Genomic DNA, 13,239 nt, shown 5'->3' with positions numbered 1-13,239 from the left:
ACAGTTTTCACATAGGAATAATTCTAAGCCTACCAATATTTTTTTTATTTTTGATAGCACAGTTACTGCTTGTAGTAAGTGCCACCACAGACTCATCCTTGTGCATATTTCTTGAGTTTTCGTCTTAAAAGCGGATCCCTTAATTATCACTCTCGGTACCGTTAACGTTATAAGTTCAATATTAAATTTTGAAGGCATTTAGCATACGCGCTGTTTTCAATGTACGCACTTGATCGTTTCCGTCACCATATTCTTGGGTTCAAACATTAAACCTTAAAATACGTCATGTTGAGCGATACATATTTGATATTGACAATATCTTGTAAGGATTTTTCTTTTAATTGCTCTTCAAAATACCAATTTTCAGAAATATTCCTTTAATATCCGGTCTTTAATAAAGGACGAAACCATTCACTTTACAATTTACTAGGTTTATGTACTGACTTGCTGACACTTCAAATGTATCCGTTTTAATTTGAATTGTAGCATTTCGTTTGCAATAGAAACAAAAACAGGCTTCGCTTTCAGAGTTGACCACAAAATATTGAATCAATTTAACCTAAATTGTTTGTATTTTATAACTGGCCGCTGTCAATATGAGGTTGATCTCGAAAAAAAAAACTTGCATCACTATCTAAGTCAAATCGATTATTACAACAAAAAAGAGGCGGTTGAATATTTGTAACCTGTTCCAATCGAGCGAGCGAGTCGGACACAGAATGCAAGGATTGTTAAAAAACTTATTCTTGTTCTTCTTTCTTTCTCTTCAAGTTTTGCTAAAATAATTTAGCCATGCATTCGAAAGTGCAACTCTTTGGAGGCTAAATGCCGCCACCATTGTTAAAACTGGAACAAAAGCTTATACAAATAAGCCACTTATTTAAGTCCGCATTTAACTCCTGATGCCAATGAGCCAACGAGTTAATATTCAGCGAAGCTAGACAGGCCGATAGAAGAAGAAAAACTCATATTCCAGTTGTAAGATTTCATTCCGACGGCAATGACTTTCAACGACGACATGGAGTGAAAGAAAAGTTCGTTGTATGGCATGGAAATTCAAGAACACGTCTAGCTGCAAAAAGAGTGGAGCAATGCAGCGAAGGCGAACAAAAAAACATAAACCAGATAAAATGCAGCAGCAACAGCTTGTGCTCCCCACAAATGTGTGACAGCAGCAAAGCCTTTGCAGTGGCCAGATGAAACAGCTCCGTTACATCCAAGTTAATAAAAATCCATGGTAAACATGAAGACGAACGCATTTTCCCCATTGACATTCAAGTGATTGCACGTCGTAAAGAGTTTTCACGGTGCCTGTACGCGGAACTCTCAAGTGTTGTTTGTTTGGCGAATCGGAATAACAAGAAAATTATGTTTACAAGATGAAGAGTTTAGTGAGCGGTTTATTAGTTATTTGTGTCTTAATAAGTTCTACCGATCCCAGTTTAAGTGTCGAAGATGAAAGTATCCTACGGACGACGGTGGATGAGTCACATCTGCAGGATGGGGAAACGAAATTTAAGTTAAGTGATTCAAGTGAACCAAAGCAAGAAGGCCAAGTGCCTGAAGGTCGTAGTTTGACGCAAGAAGAAATGGACAAGAAATCGAAACCGTTGAGAAGTATTTTTATGGGTATTTACAAGAACTACAAAAGCACCTATCTGGGCAACAAAACCCTGACTGAGTACAAACAACATTTGAGAGAAAAGATGAAAAATAAACAACAACAACTGGAGGAAAATGAATCCATACGAGATAATGGTGATAACGATGACGACGATGAAATAGAATTCGAAGGAGAAGATGAGATGGAGGAGGATGGTGACAAAAACATAGAGCTGTCTACAACTACGGCTGAAGATAAAGGCGAAGAATATGACAATTTAGCTGTTGTTACTGACCAACCTGAATCGTACTATGATAATCCAGCAAGTGAAAAAGAAAGGAACACACCGCCATCACTATCTATGGATAAAAGAAAACCACATTTGGCTTCATCTGACACACCTGAACTTCAATACAATGTGGGCCCTGCTCTCAACATGTCATTGGATTTAGACAATAGCATAGTTAAGGTTAACCTCGATGGCGAAAGTCTTAAAGAGTTGGTAACAGGTCGTTGGTTAAGCGATAACAGCGAAGAAGGTAATTTCCCAGCCCACTCCACCCCACCATAATTGGATCTAATTTTCTCTCTCACAATTATCTTCTATTTGTTTTGCATATAGGTCGTGGCAAAAAATACGAAATGGTTACACGCATTTTGCCCCTCTTCATTATACCATTTCTCATACAATCCGCCATTGTTCCATTTCTGGTAACCAAACTGAAATTGCTGCTGATGAAGTCTATGCTGGTTGGTAAATTGGCCATTTTCTTGTTGATTATCTCGGCGTTTAGGAATAGCAATAAACCAATGCAAACGTATGAGGTGGCACCCTCATATTGGGCCGGTGAGCCTAGTCGTAGATCGGAAATAGCAGCTGCTGCCTCTTCAAATATGGCTTATAATGGTTATCGGGTAGAGGGGAAACCAGCGGCTTGGGTTAATTGAGAAATGTGCGTAATTTAAGAATTGTATAAGAAGAACGAAAAACACATTTTTAATAAAAAATGAAAATTGTTTTGTTTGAGTTTTATGGCGCGATTATTGAAAACTAGAATTGTTGCATGGCGTTGCCAGTTACTTATTCAGGTGGACACCAAAAATGAGTTTTTTTGCAGTAAAACTAAGGAGAATTTTTAAGCGGTACAATATTCACACCTACTGAAGCCGATTTTTAAGATGTGCTTTATTTATTTCTTTGATCTTCCAATATAACTACTGGGCAGCAGCATGTGTTTGGAGTTATGACTTTTTGACCTTTTTTTCTCAAAATTGATTTCCTGTAGCAAGAATGAATGAACTTTTGCCTATTAATGACTAAAGTAACGTATATTCTATTTAAGTTTTGTATTAAAAAAGGTCAAGCTTAACTATTTTGAAAAAAAAAAATTGAAAAAATACTAGGGATGTACACAAATATTTCACCTTTCTACCACAACAACGCTCTCTGAGCGTCCGTAACACCCAACTACGTTTAGTCCAAAATCACAAAATCAGCGACCAAAACTTATTTAAATGTTTTCATTTTTCATAAACTAAATAATTTTCCTTTGCAATGAATTGTATTTCAGGTTTTGTTCTGTCATAGTTGAATTTGTTCAACTTGAAATAAAATACGCTCGACGTATTTCGGTAGTATTCATAAGAATACATGTGTTCTACTTTTTTTACCACAAACGCTTTGGGAATACGGACGTATTTAGCATGTCTCTGAAATGAAAAACACAATTTTCTAAAAAAAATATTTCCTGTTGGACGAATGAATGACATTTTGCTTATTATTGACTATAATAACTTTTATTCCATTTAAATATTGAAAAATGTCCCGCACAAACCACTTTTAATTGATATGATATATGAAGTAAAATCAGATATGATATAAAATGAAATATATGCAACAAGAAAAAAAGCATCATGCCTCTCAGACTGTGCGAATCTAAACATATATCTGTTGCCAATATCGAATTGAATAGCGGCTACGAAACCAAACTCCATTTCTCCAATAATTATGTATTAGAGTCCTCGGGGGAGCCTGTAACCCCTAGAGGACGCGTCCCCAGGTGGCGGATAGGGGAATGCTTCCCAGATATGGGTGGTAGGAGGGAAATCAAATACCTCTCGCGGACCAACAGGCAGCGGTGTCTGTTTCAACAGTGGGCGGCTGCAAACAGCGTCTGTACTCTAGGAAGAGCGGCTGAAATCAATACGGTAAACTTAAAACCCATCAGAAGATAAGGGGAAATCACTGATGTATTTATCCCTTGAAAACCATATAACAATAAATGCAGAACAAAACACAAGTCCGGTAACTCGAGGGTGCTAAAAACCCCCGAGGTAAAACCAAAAAGACACTGAATATTGGTACATGGAATATTCGAAGTTTATATGAAGCAGGAAAACTGAACAATACCATAGCTGAAATGAATAGACTCAATGTGGACATACTGGGAGTGTGTGAAACTTGGTGGCCAAACACTGGAGATTTTGTGTCCCAAAATGCACAAAATATACTTTTCAGGTAATTCGAATAGAAATCATCGGAATGGAGTTGGCATTATAGTGAAAGAACATATAGCTAAAAGTGTCATCGGATTCATTCCAAAATCTGACCGAACTATGATAATAAAAATATCAGCAAAACCAGTCAACATTAATATAATCCAAGTCTATGCGCCTACAGCAGCTAAAAGTAATGACGAGATTGAAGCGTTTTACAATGAAGTCATTAAAATAACAAAACCGCATGAAATAACCATAATCCAATGCGATTTCAATCCAAAGGTAGGAAGCGATATAGTTGCAGGATTAAAAGGAATATATGGTCTAGGAGATAGAAATGAAAGAGGTGACAGAATCATCTAATTTTGTCAGGAATTTAAAATGAAAATTAGCAATACCCTGTTCACCCTACCGCCAAGAAGGTTATATACTTGGAAATCCCCCCAGGATAGAGTCGGCAATCTGATAAGGAACAGGCGACACTGCTCGTCTGTAAGAAAGGTCACAACTTACCCTAGGCCAGATGTACCATCTGCCACAATCTTCTGATGGCAAAAATCCACATAAAACTAGCACGTCAGTCAAATAAATCACGAAATCGAAAAATTGACATCGGAAAACTCGAAAATCCTATAATAAGGTCTGACGTTTCTTCTCAAGTCAACACAGAGTTAATCAATATCAACAGGAATGACGTGGAAAATATATGGAACAGTGTGAAGACCACAATCAATTCAATTGCACGTAACACGCTTGGAAACTACACAAAACCAAAGAGTAAAAGTTGGATGACTGAAGAGATACTTCAACTAGGAGATAGAAATGAAAGAGGTGACAGAATCATCTAATTTTGTCAGGAATTTAAAATGAAAATTAGCAATACCCTGTTCACCCTACCGCCAAGAAGGTTATATACTTGGAAATCCCCCCAGGATAGAGTCGGCAATCTGATAAGGAACAGGCGACACTGCTCGTCTGTAAGAAAGGTCACAACTTACCCTAGGCCAGATGTACCATCTGCCACAATCTTCTGATGGCAAAAATCCACATAAAACTAGCACGTCAGTCAAATAAATCACGAAATCGAAAAATTGACATCGGAAAACTCGAAAATCCTATAATAAGGTCTGACGTTTCTTCTCAAGTCAACACAGAGTTAATCAATATCAACAGGAATGACGTGGAAAATATATGGAACAGTGTGAAGACCACAATCAATTCAATTGCACGTAACACGCTTGGAAACTACACAAAACCAAAGAGTAAAAGATGGATGAGCGTAGAAAATACAAAAATAGTAACTACGAGATGTATTGGGAAATCAACAGGGAAATTCAGAGGGAAGTGCGTATAGCCAAAAATAACCACCTGAACAGTGAATGCCAAGAAATTGAACGACTGATGACACTGCACGACGACTTTCAGTTACACAAGAAAATGAAAGAAGCAGCCGGCATTTACAGAAATACCAATTCATCAGTCCTTTACAACAATAATAATGAACCCGTTTTTGAAACTGCTGAGAAGAAAGATAGCTGGAAAGAATACATATAAAACTTATTCAGAGACTCTACCAGATCGGATTATGACAACCAGATATCACAGCAAATGACAGGCTAGGCAATCACAAAAAGTAAAGTTGAAGATGCATTAAAATCCCTCCGAGAACGAAAAGCTAAAAATGATAAATGGTGACAATGTTGACCTGCTGACAAGACTATTTAACTACATATATGACACCGGACAATACCCCCAGGATTGGCTGAAGTCTACATTTATACAAGGGCGGTTCGGAAACTTCTTAGCCTATCAATGAAAGAGAATAGTTAGTTTTTCAAAAATATTTTTATTTTTCAATATAATCTCCTGAAACTTCAATACACTTAGTCCAACGCTTTTCTAGCAATTCTAACCCTTGATTAAAATAGTTTTACTCAAGGTCTTCAAGTTGGTTTACAACTGTAATTGCATCTTCATTTGAGGAAAAACGCTTGCCAGCATATAATTTTTTTAGATTTGGGAACAAGTAAAAGTCACTGGGAGCTAAATCAGGAGAAGAAGGTGGGTGGTCAAGCAACTCGTACTTTAATTCGTTGATTTTAGCCATTGTTAAAACACTCTGAAAAACTATTTTTTGTGTTGTAAGCCAGGACGTTTTTCTCGAATTTGCACATTTAATTGATCCAAAAGGTTGCAATAGTACTCTGAATTTATTGTTTTACCGTTTTGCAGATAGTCAATCAATAAAATACCTTTGAAGTCCCAAAAAACCGTTGCCATAACCTTACCAGCCGATTGAATTGTTTTTGCCTTCTTTGGGGCACTTCCTCCAGCTTCCGTCCATTGTTTGGATTGTTATTTTGTCTCTGGAGTATAGCGGTGGATCCATGTCTCATCAACAGTTATGAAACGACGCTTAAAATCCATTTTATTTCGCTTAAAATGATCCAAACAAGCTTGAGAAATGTTCCTTCTTATGCGTTTTTGATCGACTGTTAACAAATGCGGCACCCATCTTGCAGAAAGCTTTTTCATCTGTAGTTCTTCATGCAAAATTAAATAGACTCGATCATTTGAGATGCCCATGATGTTAGCAATTTCACGCACTTTTATTCGTCGATCATTTAATACCCTATCATGCACTTTGGCTACAATTTCTGCTGTTGTTGCTGTTTTTGGACGTCCACTACGTGGTTCATCTTCAATGCTTGTACGATCACGTTTAAATTCAGCAACCCAATTTTTTACTGTTGCATATGAAGGAGCACTTTCACCTAACACATTCACCATTCACCATAACTCTTCCTTTTATTGCAGAAGTAGTACATATATCTCAACTGATAATGCTCCCTTCAAAACAGTTAATATGGGGCGACATTTTTGTTCTTTCCAAAACATGGACCAATATTTACAATTTTCCGAACTGAGCGAAATACATAAATAAAACTTGGCAAAACCGACTAGACCTAAACCTGGATATTCTGGATTTGGATAGTTAACATCGGGAGGCTGTATAAAACGTTAACCTGTACCGATAAATTTCTGGAGGAATGTTTCGTAACTCCTGCGAAGACTAAATACCAAATTGCAGTTATTCCTATTGAATATTGTGGCTAAAACTTTCAAAATACGGAAAATTGTGAGGGATCTTTCTATGGGGTATATAAAACATGGAACAATACAGGAAATTTTCAGTTGGGAAGTTTTATGCCACCAACGGAGATTAAATATTAAATTTCATCCGTTTCGATGGGATATTGATGACACAACCTTAAAATACCGAAACTCGGAAAGTACGCTTCTATGGGGTTATTTGAAGAAAAGGGCTTATACTGATAATTCTCTTCTGCAATATTTTATACACCCATGGAAATTTAAATACTAAATTTCAGGCATATCGGTGGTATATTGAGGCCACAACTTTCAAAATACCGTAAATCGGAAGGTACGGCCCTATGGGGGTATTTGAGGACGTCGACCTATACCGGCACATTTCGGCTGGAATGTTTCATACCTCTATCAAAAACTTAATACCAAATATCAGCTATTTTGGTGGAGAACTAGCTATATGTAGAAAATCGGGAGATACCGTTCTATGGGGGCTATATGAAGACATGGACCTATACCGATAAATTTCAGGTGGAAAGTTTTATACCCTCAACGAAGACTAATGAGGCTAAAACCTTCTATATACCGAAAATTGGGATATACCGTTCTAGGGGGTTACCCCCCAAAACATGCACGTATACCGACCATTTTCTGAGGGAAATTTTTGTAGGTGGAATAATTAGGCTAAAACCTTCAAAATACCGAAAATCGGGCTGTGCCGTTCTATAGGAGCTGTATGAAGACGTTGACCTATACCGTCTAATTTCAGGTGGAAAGTTTTATACCCACAACGAAGACTATGTACTAAATTTTAGCCATTTCGGTGTTATAATGAGGCTAAACCCTTCAAAACACCGAAAATTAGGTTGTACCGTTCCATGGGGTGTGCATTAAAGCGTGGACCGATACAGATAAATTTCTGGGAGAAAGTTTTGCATCCCAAAAAATGACGAAATATCAAATTTCAGGCATTTGGTAGTATAGTATAGCTATAACTTTCAAAAATACCGAAAATTGGGAGATATAGTCCTACGGGACTATATGAGGGCGTGTGACCTATACCGACAAATTTCATATGGAATGTTTCATAACCCAAGTGAAGACTAACCACTAAATTTCAGCCATTTCGGTGGAATATTAAGGCCACAACCCTCAAAATACCGAAAATCGGGAGGTACCGTTCTATGGGGCTATGTGAAGGCGTAGACTTATACCTACAAATTTCCGAGGGAAGACTAAATACCAAATTTCAGCCATTTCGGTGAAATATTAAGGCCACAACCCTCAAAATACCGAAAATCGGGAGGTACCGTTCTATGGGGGCTATATGAAGGCGTAGACCTATACCAACAAATTTCATATGGAATGTGTTATACCCCAAATGAAGACTAACAACCAAATTTCAGCCATTTCGGTGGAATATTGAGGCCACAACCTTCAAAATACCGAAAATCGGGAGGTACCGTCCTATGGGGCTATATGAAGGCGTGGACCTATACCTACAAATTTCCGGGGGAAGACTAAATTCCAAATTTCAGCCATTTCGGTGGAATATTGAGGCAAAAACCTTCAAAATACCGAAAATCGGATATATCGTCCTATGGGATCTATAGCAAAACCTGGACCTCTATATAAACCTTTTATAGTAGATATGTTTCGTAGCCTCTTAAAACGCAACGTTACAACCGATTCTGTGGTCAAATGGGACTAATACATTCAAAATATCTTAGAATGACGCGTACTATATGTATGTATATGGTGCCTTATATGGGGGATACACCAAAACGTGGACCTATATAAACAAAATTTGGTGGTCAAATGGTACTAATATCCTAAAATTTCCTTAAAACGACGACGCGTCACTTTGTATGGGGGCTATAGACCTACATAACCCGCTTTCAATACCAAAAGTCCTACATACATATAATAGATTTTAACAATATTTCATCCACCTACTTCAATCCGTTCGGAAGCTAGAGTGATTTCCACAGACGGTCGGACATGGCTATATCGATGTAGAATAGTTTTAGAATAGTTTGTGGGGTCTACAATGATTATCCTATGGTGGAGGGTATAAAAAAAGATTATGACATTATGTTTATGTCGTGTGGCTCCAAAGCTTATATTCCGTTATATAACTGCTTATAATGACATCAAAAAAAGAAAACATTTCAAATGACATTGTGCGTGAGATTTTTTTTATCGAAACAGCTTATAATTAAGATTTTATTTAATCTTATGTAAAAGCTCATCAAAATATGATACAGGGATACGAGGTTGTAAAAAGTCATAACCCTAATGTTCACCCGTCTAATGTGTAGCACTCAGCTGTGCTCCAATGAAGGCCGAAAACCAAAAAATCGCCTACTGTGTGATACTAATATAACCATCTGTCAATGATAGACGATTTATGATTATGAACAAATTTAAGTCAATAAATGCAAAGATTGTCTAGACAAAATTCTTACCATTATAAGTATGTCTATGGTCAATGTCTTTCAGAGAATGTCGCAGCATTTCGTGGAACTGGTTGTGGCAAACATTGTATTCACCTTGACCTTTTACGCTTTCTACCTGAATATTTACAACAATTAAGTTTGTGAACCTGTTTTATGGTCTTGTTTGGCGTGAACAAGTGTTTTACGATTTGTTTTGACACATTGAAGGGTTGATAGGCAGGTAGAACAGGCGAATATAATGACCTGTGTTAATGGTTCACAAATGCAATTTGCCTTTCTTTGTTTCTATCAATTTAACATTTGTGGTCGCAAAATTAAGTCAGCCACCAAAACATGTTTTTGGGTTATGTGCTGCTAATTATTTGGAATGATGCGACTCTGAAGGGATCAAAACATTTTCGAAGTTAAACTACATATGGACAAAGTTATACGTGATCCAAAGTTTGTACTAAATCGGTTGCTCCGTTCAGGAGATATAGCACCCACTTTCTCAGGAAGTATGAACTTGCACCAGAAAAAACTTATACCGTCGTAATAGGACAGCGAATACACGTGATTAAAAAAACAAAAATCAAACCGATTCGAGAGCAGATCTTAAACTAACTCGTCCGAAATTTTGTATGGTAGATACACGAAGGAGTGGACAGATAGAGTCCATATTTGAGCCTCATCTATGTATGTCCGGTAGACATTTTACGATGTGCAAAGTAGGGACCAACTCGGTTACTGCCTTCGAGGGTTATGGTGCGCACAACTTTAGCAAAAAGTTTTGAGCTTTTGTGGGGGAGGAGTGGACCGATATGACCCATCTTCGAACTAAGTTTGGACAAAATATTACGAAGGCCCAATTTTGGACTTAATCGAGAGTTATCGTGCGCTCCAACCAGTCAGACGGACGGACATGGTTAAATCGACTCCAAGTCTTAAACGGATTTTGTCCAAACATACTTGGAGTTTAAAACCATTATTTCGATGAGAAACCGTTTGCCCTATTAAAGTATATCAACCCTCGTTAGCATAAATGCTGAGGGCTTTTTAAGGACAGCTTTTTAAGGACCATAAGCACTGTATTATAGCTGCCATGGCATAAAGCGGATTTGTAGATGGTCGGAGGTTAATACATCTGGTCTCCAGCTTAACCCCCGTGAATGAGTCCTTCATTCTACAATTCTAATAAAAGCTAAATTTTTCAACATCAGTTTTATTTGAGCTCATGCTTCCACTGAACACAAGGACGAACAGACCAAAGATATATTTCACGAGCGCTTATAAGCGTTGTCCTGCTCATGACAATAGAATTATTCTAGGCGATTTTAATGCCAACATTGGAAAGGAGAATATCTACGGTGCAACATTCCACAGCCAAACGTCTGACAATGGAACGATGCTGAACTTCGCAGCGCAAAAATATAGTAGTGAGCAGTAGCCTGGATATCTCCAGACCAGAAAACAAGAAATAAAATTAATCACGTTGTGATAAATGACAGCCATTCATCGATCGAGTTGGATCGTACCATACCGTAGCTGTAGAACAAAATCCGACAAAAAATTTTAAAAGAAATTTTACCTTGGCGATTTTGACATTGCCGATAAAGATTGATGGATTATATGTGTTCACAATGTTTGTTCTTTAAGACAAGAGCTACACTTTGCCTCTGAGATAAATTCAAATGTCCTAACGGTTTGGACTGACTAAATGACCCTTTTTACATCAAAGCCTCAAATCTTTGGATGCCTATAACCGCGAAAGTTGATGAGATAAGAAAAAAGCTGCGAGACACGTGTCTTCTTTTTTTTTTGGTCTTTTATCACGCTGCGGTGTCAGAATATGGTTAATAATTATCGTGTTGCACAGTGATATCTTCACAGTGGCAAAGAATTGCCCATTCCATACTTGAATACCACATCTGTAAATCATTTTTCTAATTACAGACAAAAATCGGTAAAATTAAAATACGTATAATTTCGGTAATTAACGAAAATTGTCGGTAAGTTATTAACCAAAAGAAAGTTTTCGCTAAGTCCTACTGTCAACTTTTGTTTTGGCACTATTCATTCATAATTTTGCGTTTTAATTTTAAAGATTTGTGTCGGTAACTCAAAAAGTGAGTTACAGAATTCCACTACAGAAGTGTCGGGTTGCTACCGAAGGGAAGAATGTGGCATATCCAAACTGTTTGTATCTAGCGTAGAAGACAAAGATAACAGAGACCCAATCCCAAATGATGGTGTTCAAAGTATACCCCCTGTCAAGATGAGGTTAAGTCAGCAATAAACCGGCTGAAGGATAATAAGGCAGCAGTAACCGATCGACTACCAGCCGAACTGTTTAAAACCTGGGGCGACATTATGTCAGGAAGAAGTCGTACCTGACGATTGGAACCTGAGCATCCTGTTCCCCGTCTGTAAGAAAGGAGATACCACTGTTTCGAGAAAATTCTCATATATTAGTTAATACTGATTGTGTCGATATTGTTGGTCCAGTTCTTTGAGTTTTCTATAGTATATAGTTTAGAATAGAAATGTTGATCCAGGATAAGATTATGCGCAGGGGTAGAGGTGTTGGGTATGACACTGTCGAACCCCGTCTCGACTTTATCTTTAAACTTTAAAGCTCCACCTTCGTCGATTTAAAAAATATAGGGGGATTTCTGAGTGAAATCCGACACTTTCTCAAAATGATGTTTTTGATTTCCTTTATGTTTTGCTGTGGTGATGCTGCTCATCAGCAAAACATTACAGTGTATTTTCAGATTTTTTCTTGACTAACGGTTCCAGAAATATCGCGCATTGAAAAAGTTGAATTATGTAAAAACTATATACAAAGAAATACTCATAACTTCTTTAATATTAGTCCAATTTGAAAAATCTTTTTTTTTAATGTTTTGTTGCTAAATCAGCTATTTAATAAAAAATAGACAAAAAATGTGCACAGTGGGCTTAGATGCTATTATCGCGATTTTATAATCAAAATCAATTTTTAACAATGAATACACTATTCGATTTTTTTTTAAATTTTTTGTATTAAACTATAATTAATTACAAAAATTGTAAGTCCTGTTAGGTAGTGGGATTCGAATGATTACTATTTTTTCTTAATTTTTTAAAATTTGTCAATACAATTTTTCCATTATACCAATGTAACATTTATTATTTTACCTAAAAATACAAAATAACATTTTTAAACATTTGTTTTCTCGATTTATTTATTATTTACGTTAAACATTTCAAGAAAACCAAATAGCGAAAATTGCATCCAAGCCCACTGTAAAATTTTTTCTATTTTTTTAATTCGATAACTGATATAAAAATAAAAAATTAAAAATTAAAAAAAACCTATTTGGATCAATATTAAAGAAGTTATGGGTATTTCTTTGCATATAGCTTTTAGAGAATTCGACTTATTCAAGAACCTTTAGTCAAAAAAAATCTGAAAATATACTAAAATTTTTTACTGATGAGCAGCATCACCACAACAAAAAAATTAAGGAAATCAAAAACCTCATTTTGAATGAGTGTCCGATTTCACTCAGAAATTCCCATAGATTTTTGTCACAAAAACATGTAAGA

At 36.7% G+C, this 13,239-nt stretch overlaps 2 protein-coding genes across 2 annotated transcripts in view; one reads left to right on the top strand and one right to left on the bottom strand.

The window, feature by feature from the left end:
• LOC141390089 (uncharacterized) overlaps window positions 1-13,239 on the bottom strand; it is a 175,209-nt gene that overhangs the window by 48,584 nt on the left and 113,386 nt on the right. The window lies entirely within an intron of this gene.
• Osi22 (Osiris 22) lies at window positions 1,380-2,551 on the top strand. The gene is made up of 2 exons (XM_073966930.1): window positions 1,380-2,142; window positions 2,226-2,551. Exons 1-2 carry the CDS (start codon window positions 1,380-1,382, stop codon window positions 2,549-2,551), a joined length of 1,089 nt encoding a protein of 362 aa, XP_073823031.1.

Source organism: Musca autumnalis, unplaced genomic scaffold (genome assembly GCF_047663935.1).
Source record: "Musca autumnalis isolate F117 unplaced genomic scaffold, ASM4766393v1 scaffold_1, whole genome shotgun sequence".
NCBI classification, from domain to species: Eukaryota; Metazoa; Arthropoda; class Insecta; order Diptera; family Muscidae; genus Musca; species Musca autumnalis.
Note: the sequence above shows the minus strand (reverse complement) of the source record. Positions and strands in the feature narration are given on the sequence as shown.

Coding starts and splice junctions, on each gene's coding strand:
- Osi22 (XM_073966930.1), top strand. CDS start 1,380: ATGAAGAGTTTAGTGAGCGGTTTATTAGTTATTTGTGTCTTAATAAGT. Junction 2,143..2,225: donor AAGCGATAACAGCGAAGAAG/GTAATTTCCCAG, acceptor TTTTGCATATAG/GTCGTGGCAAAAAATACGAA.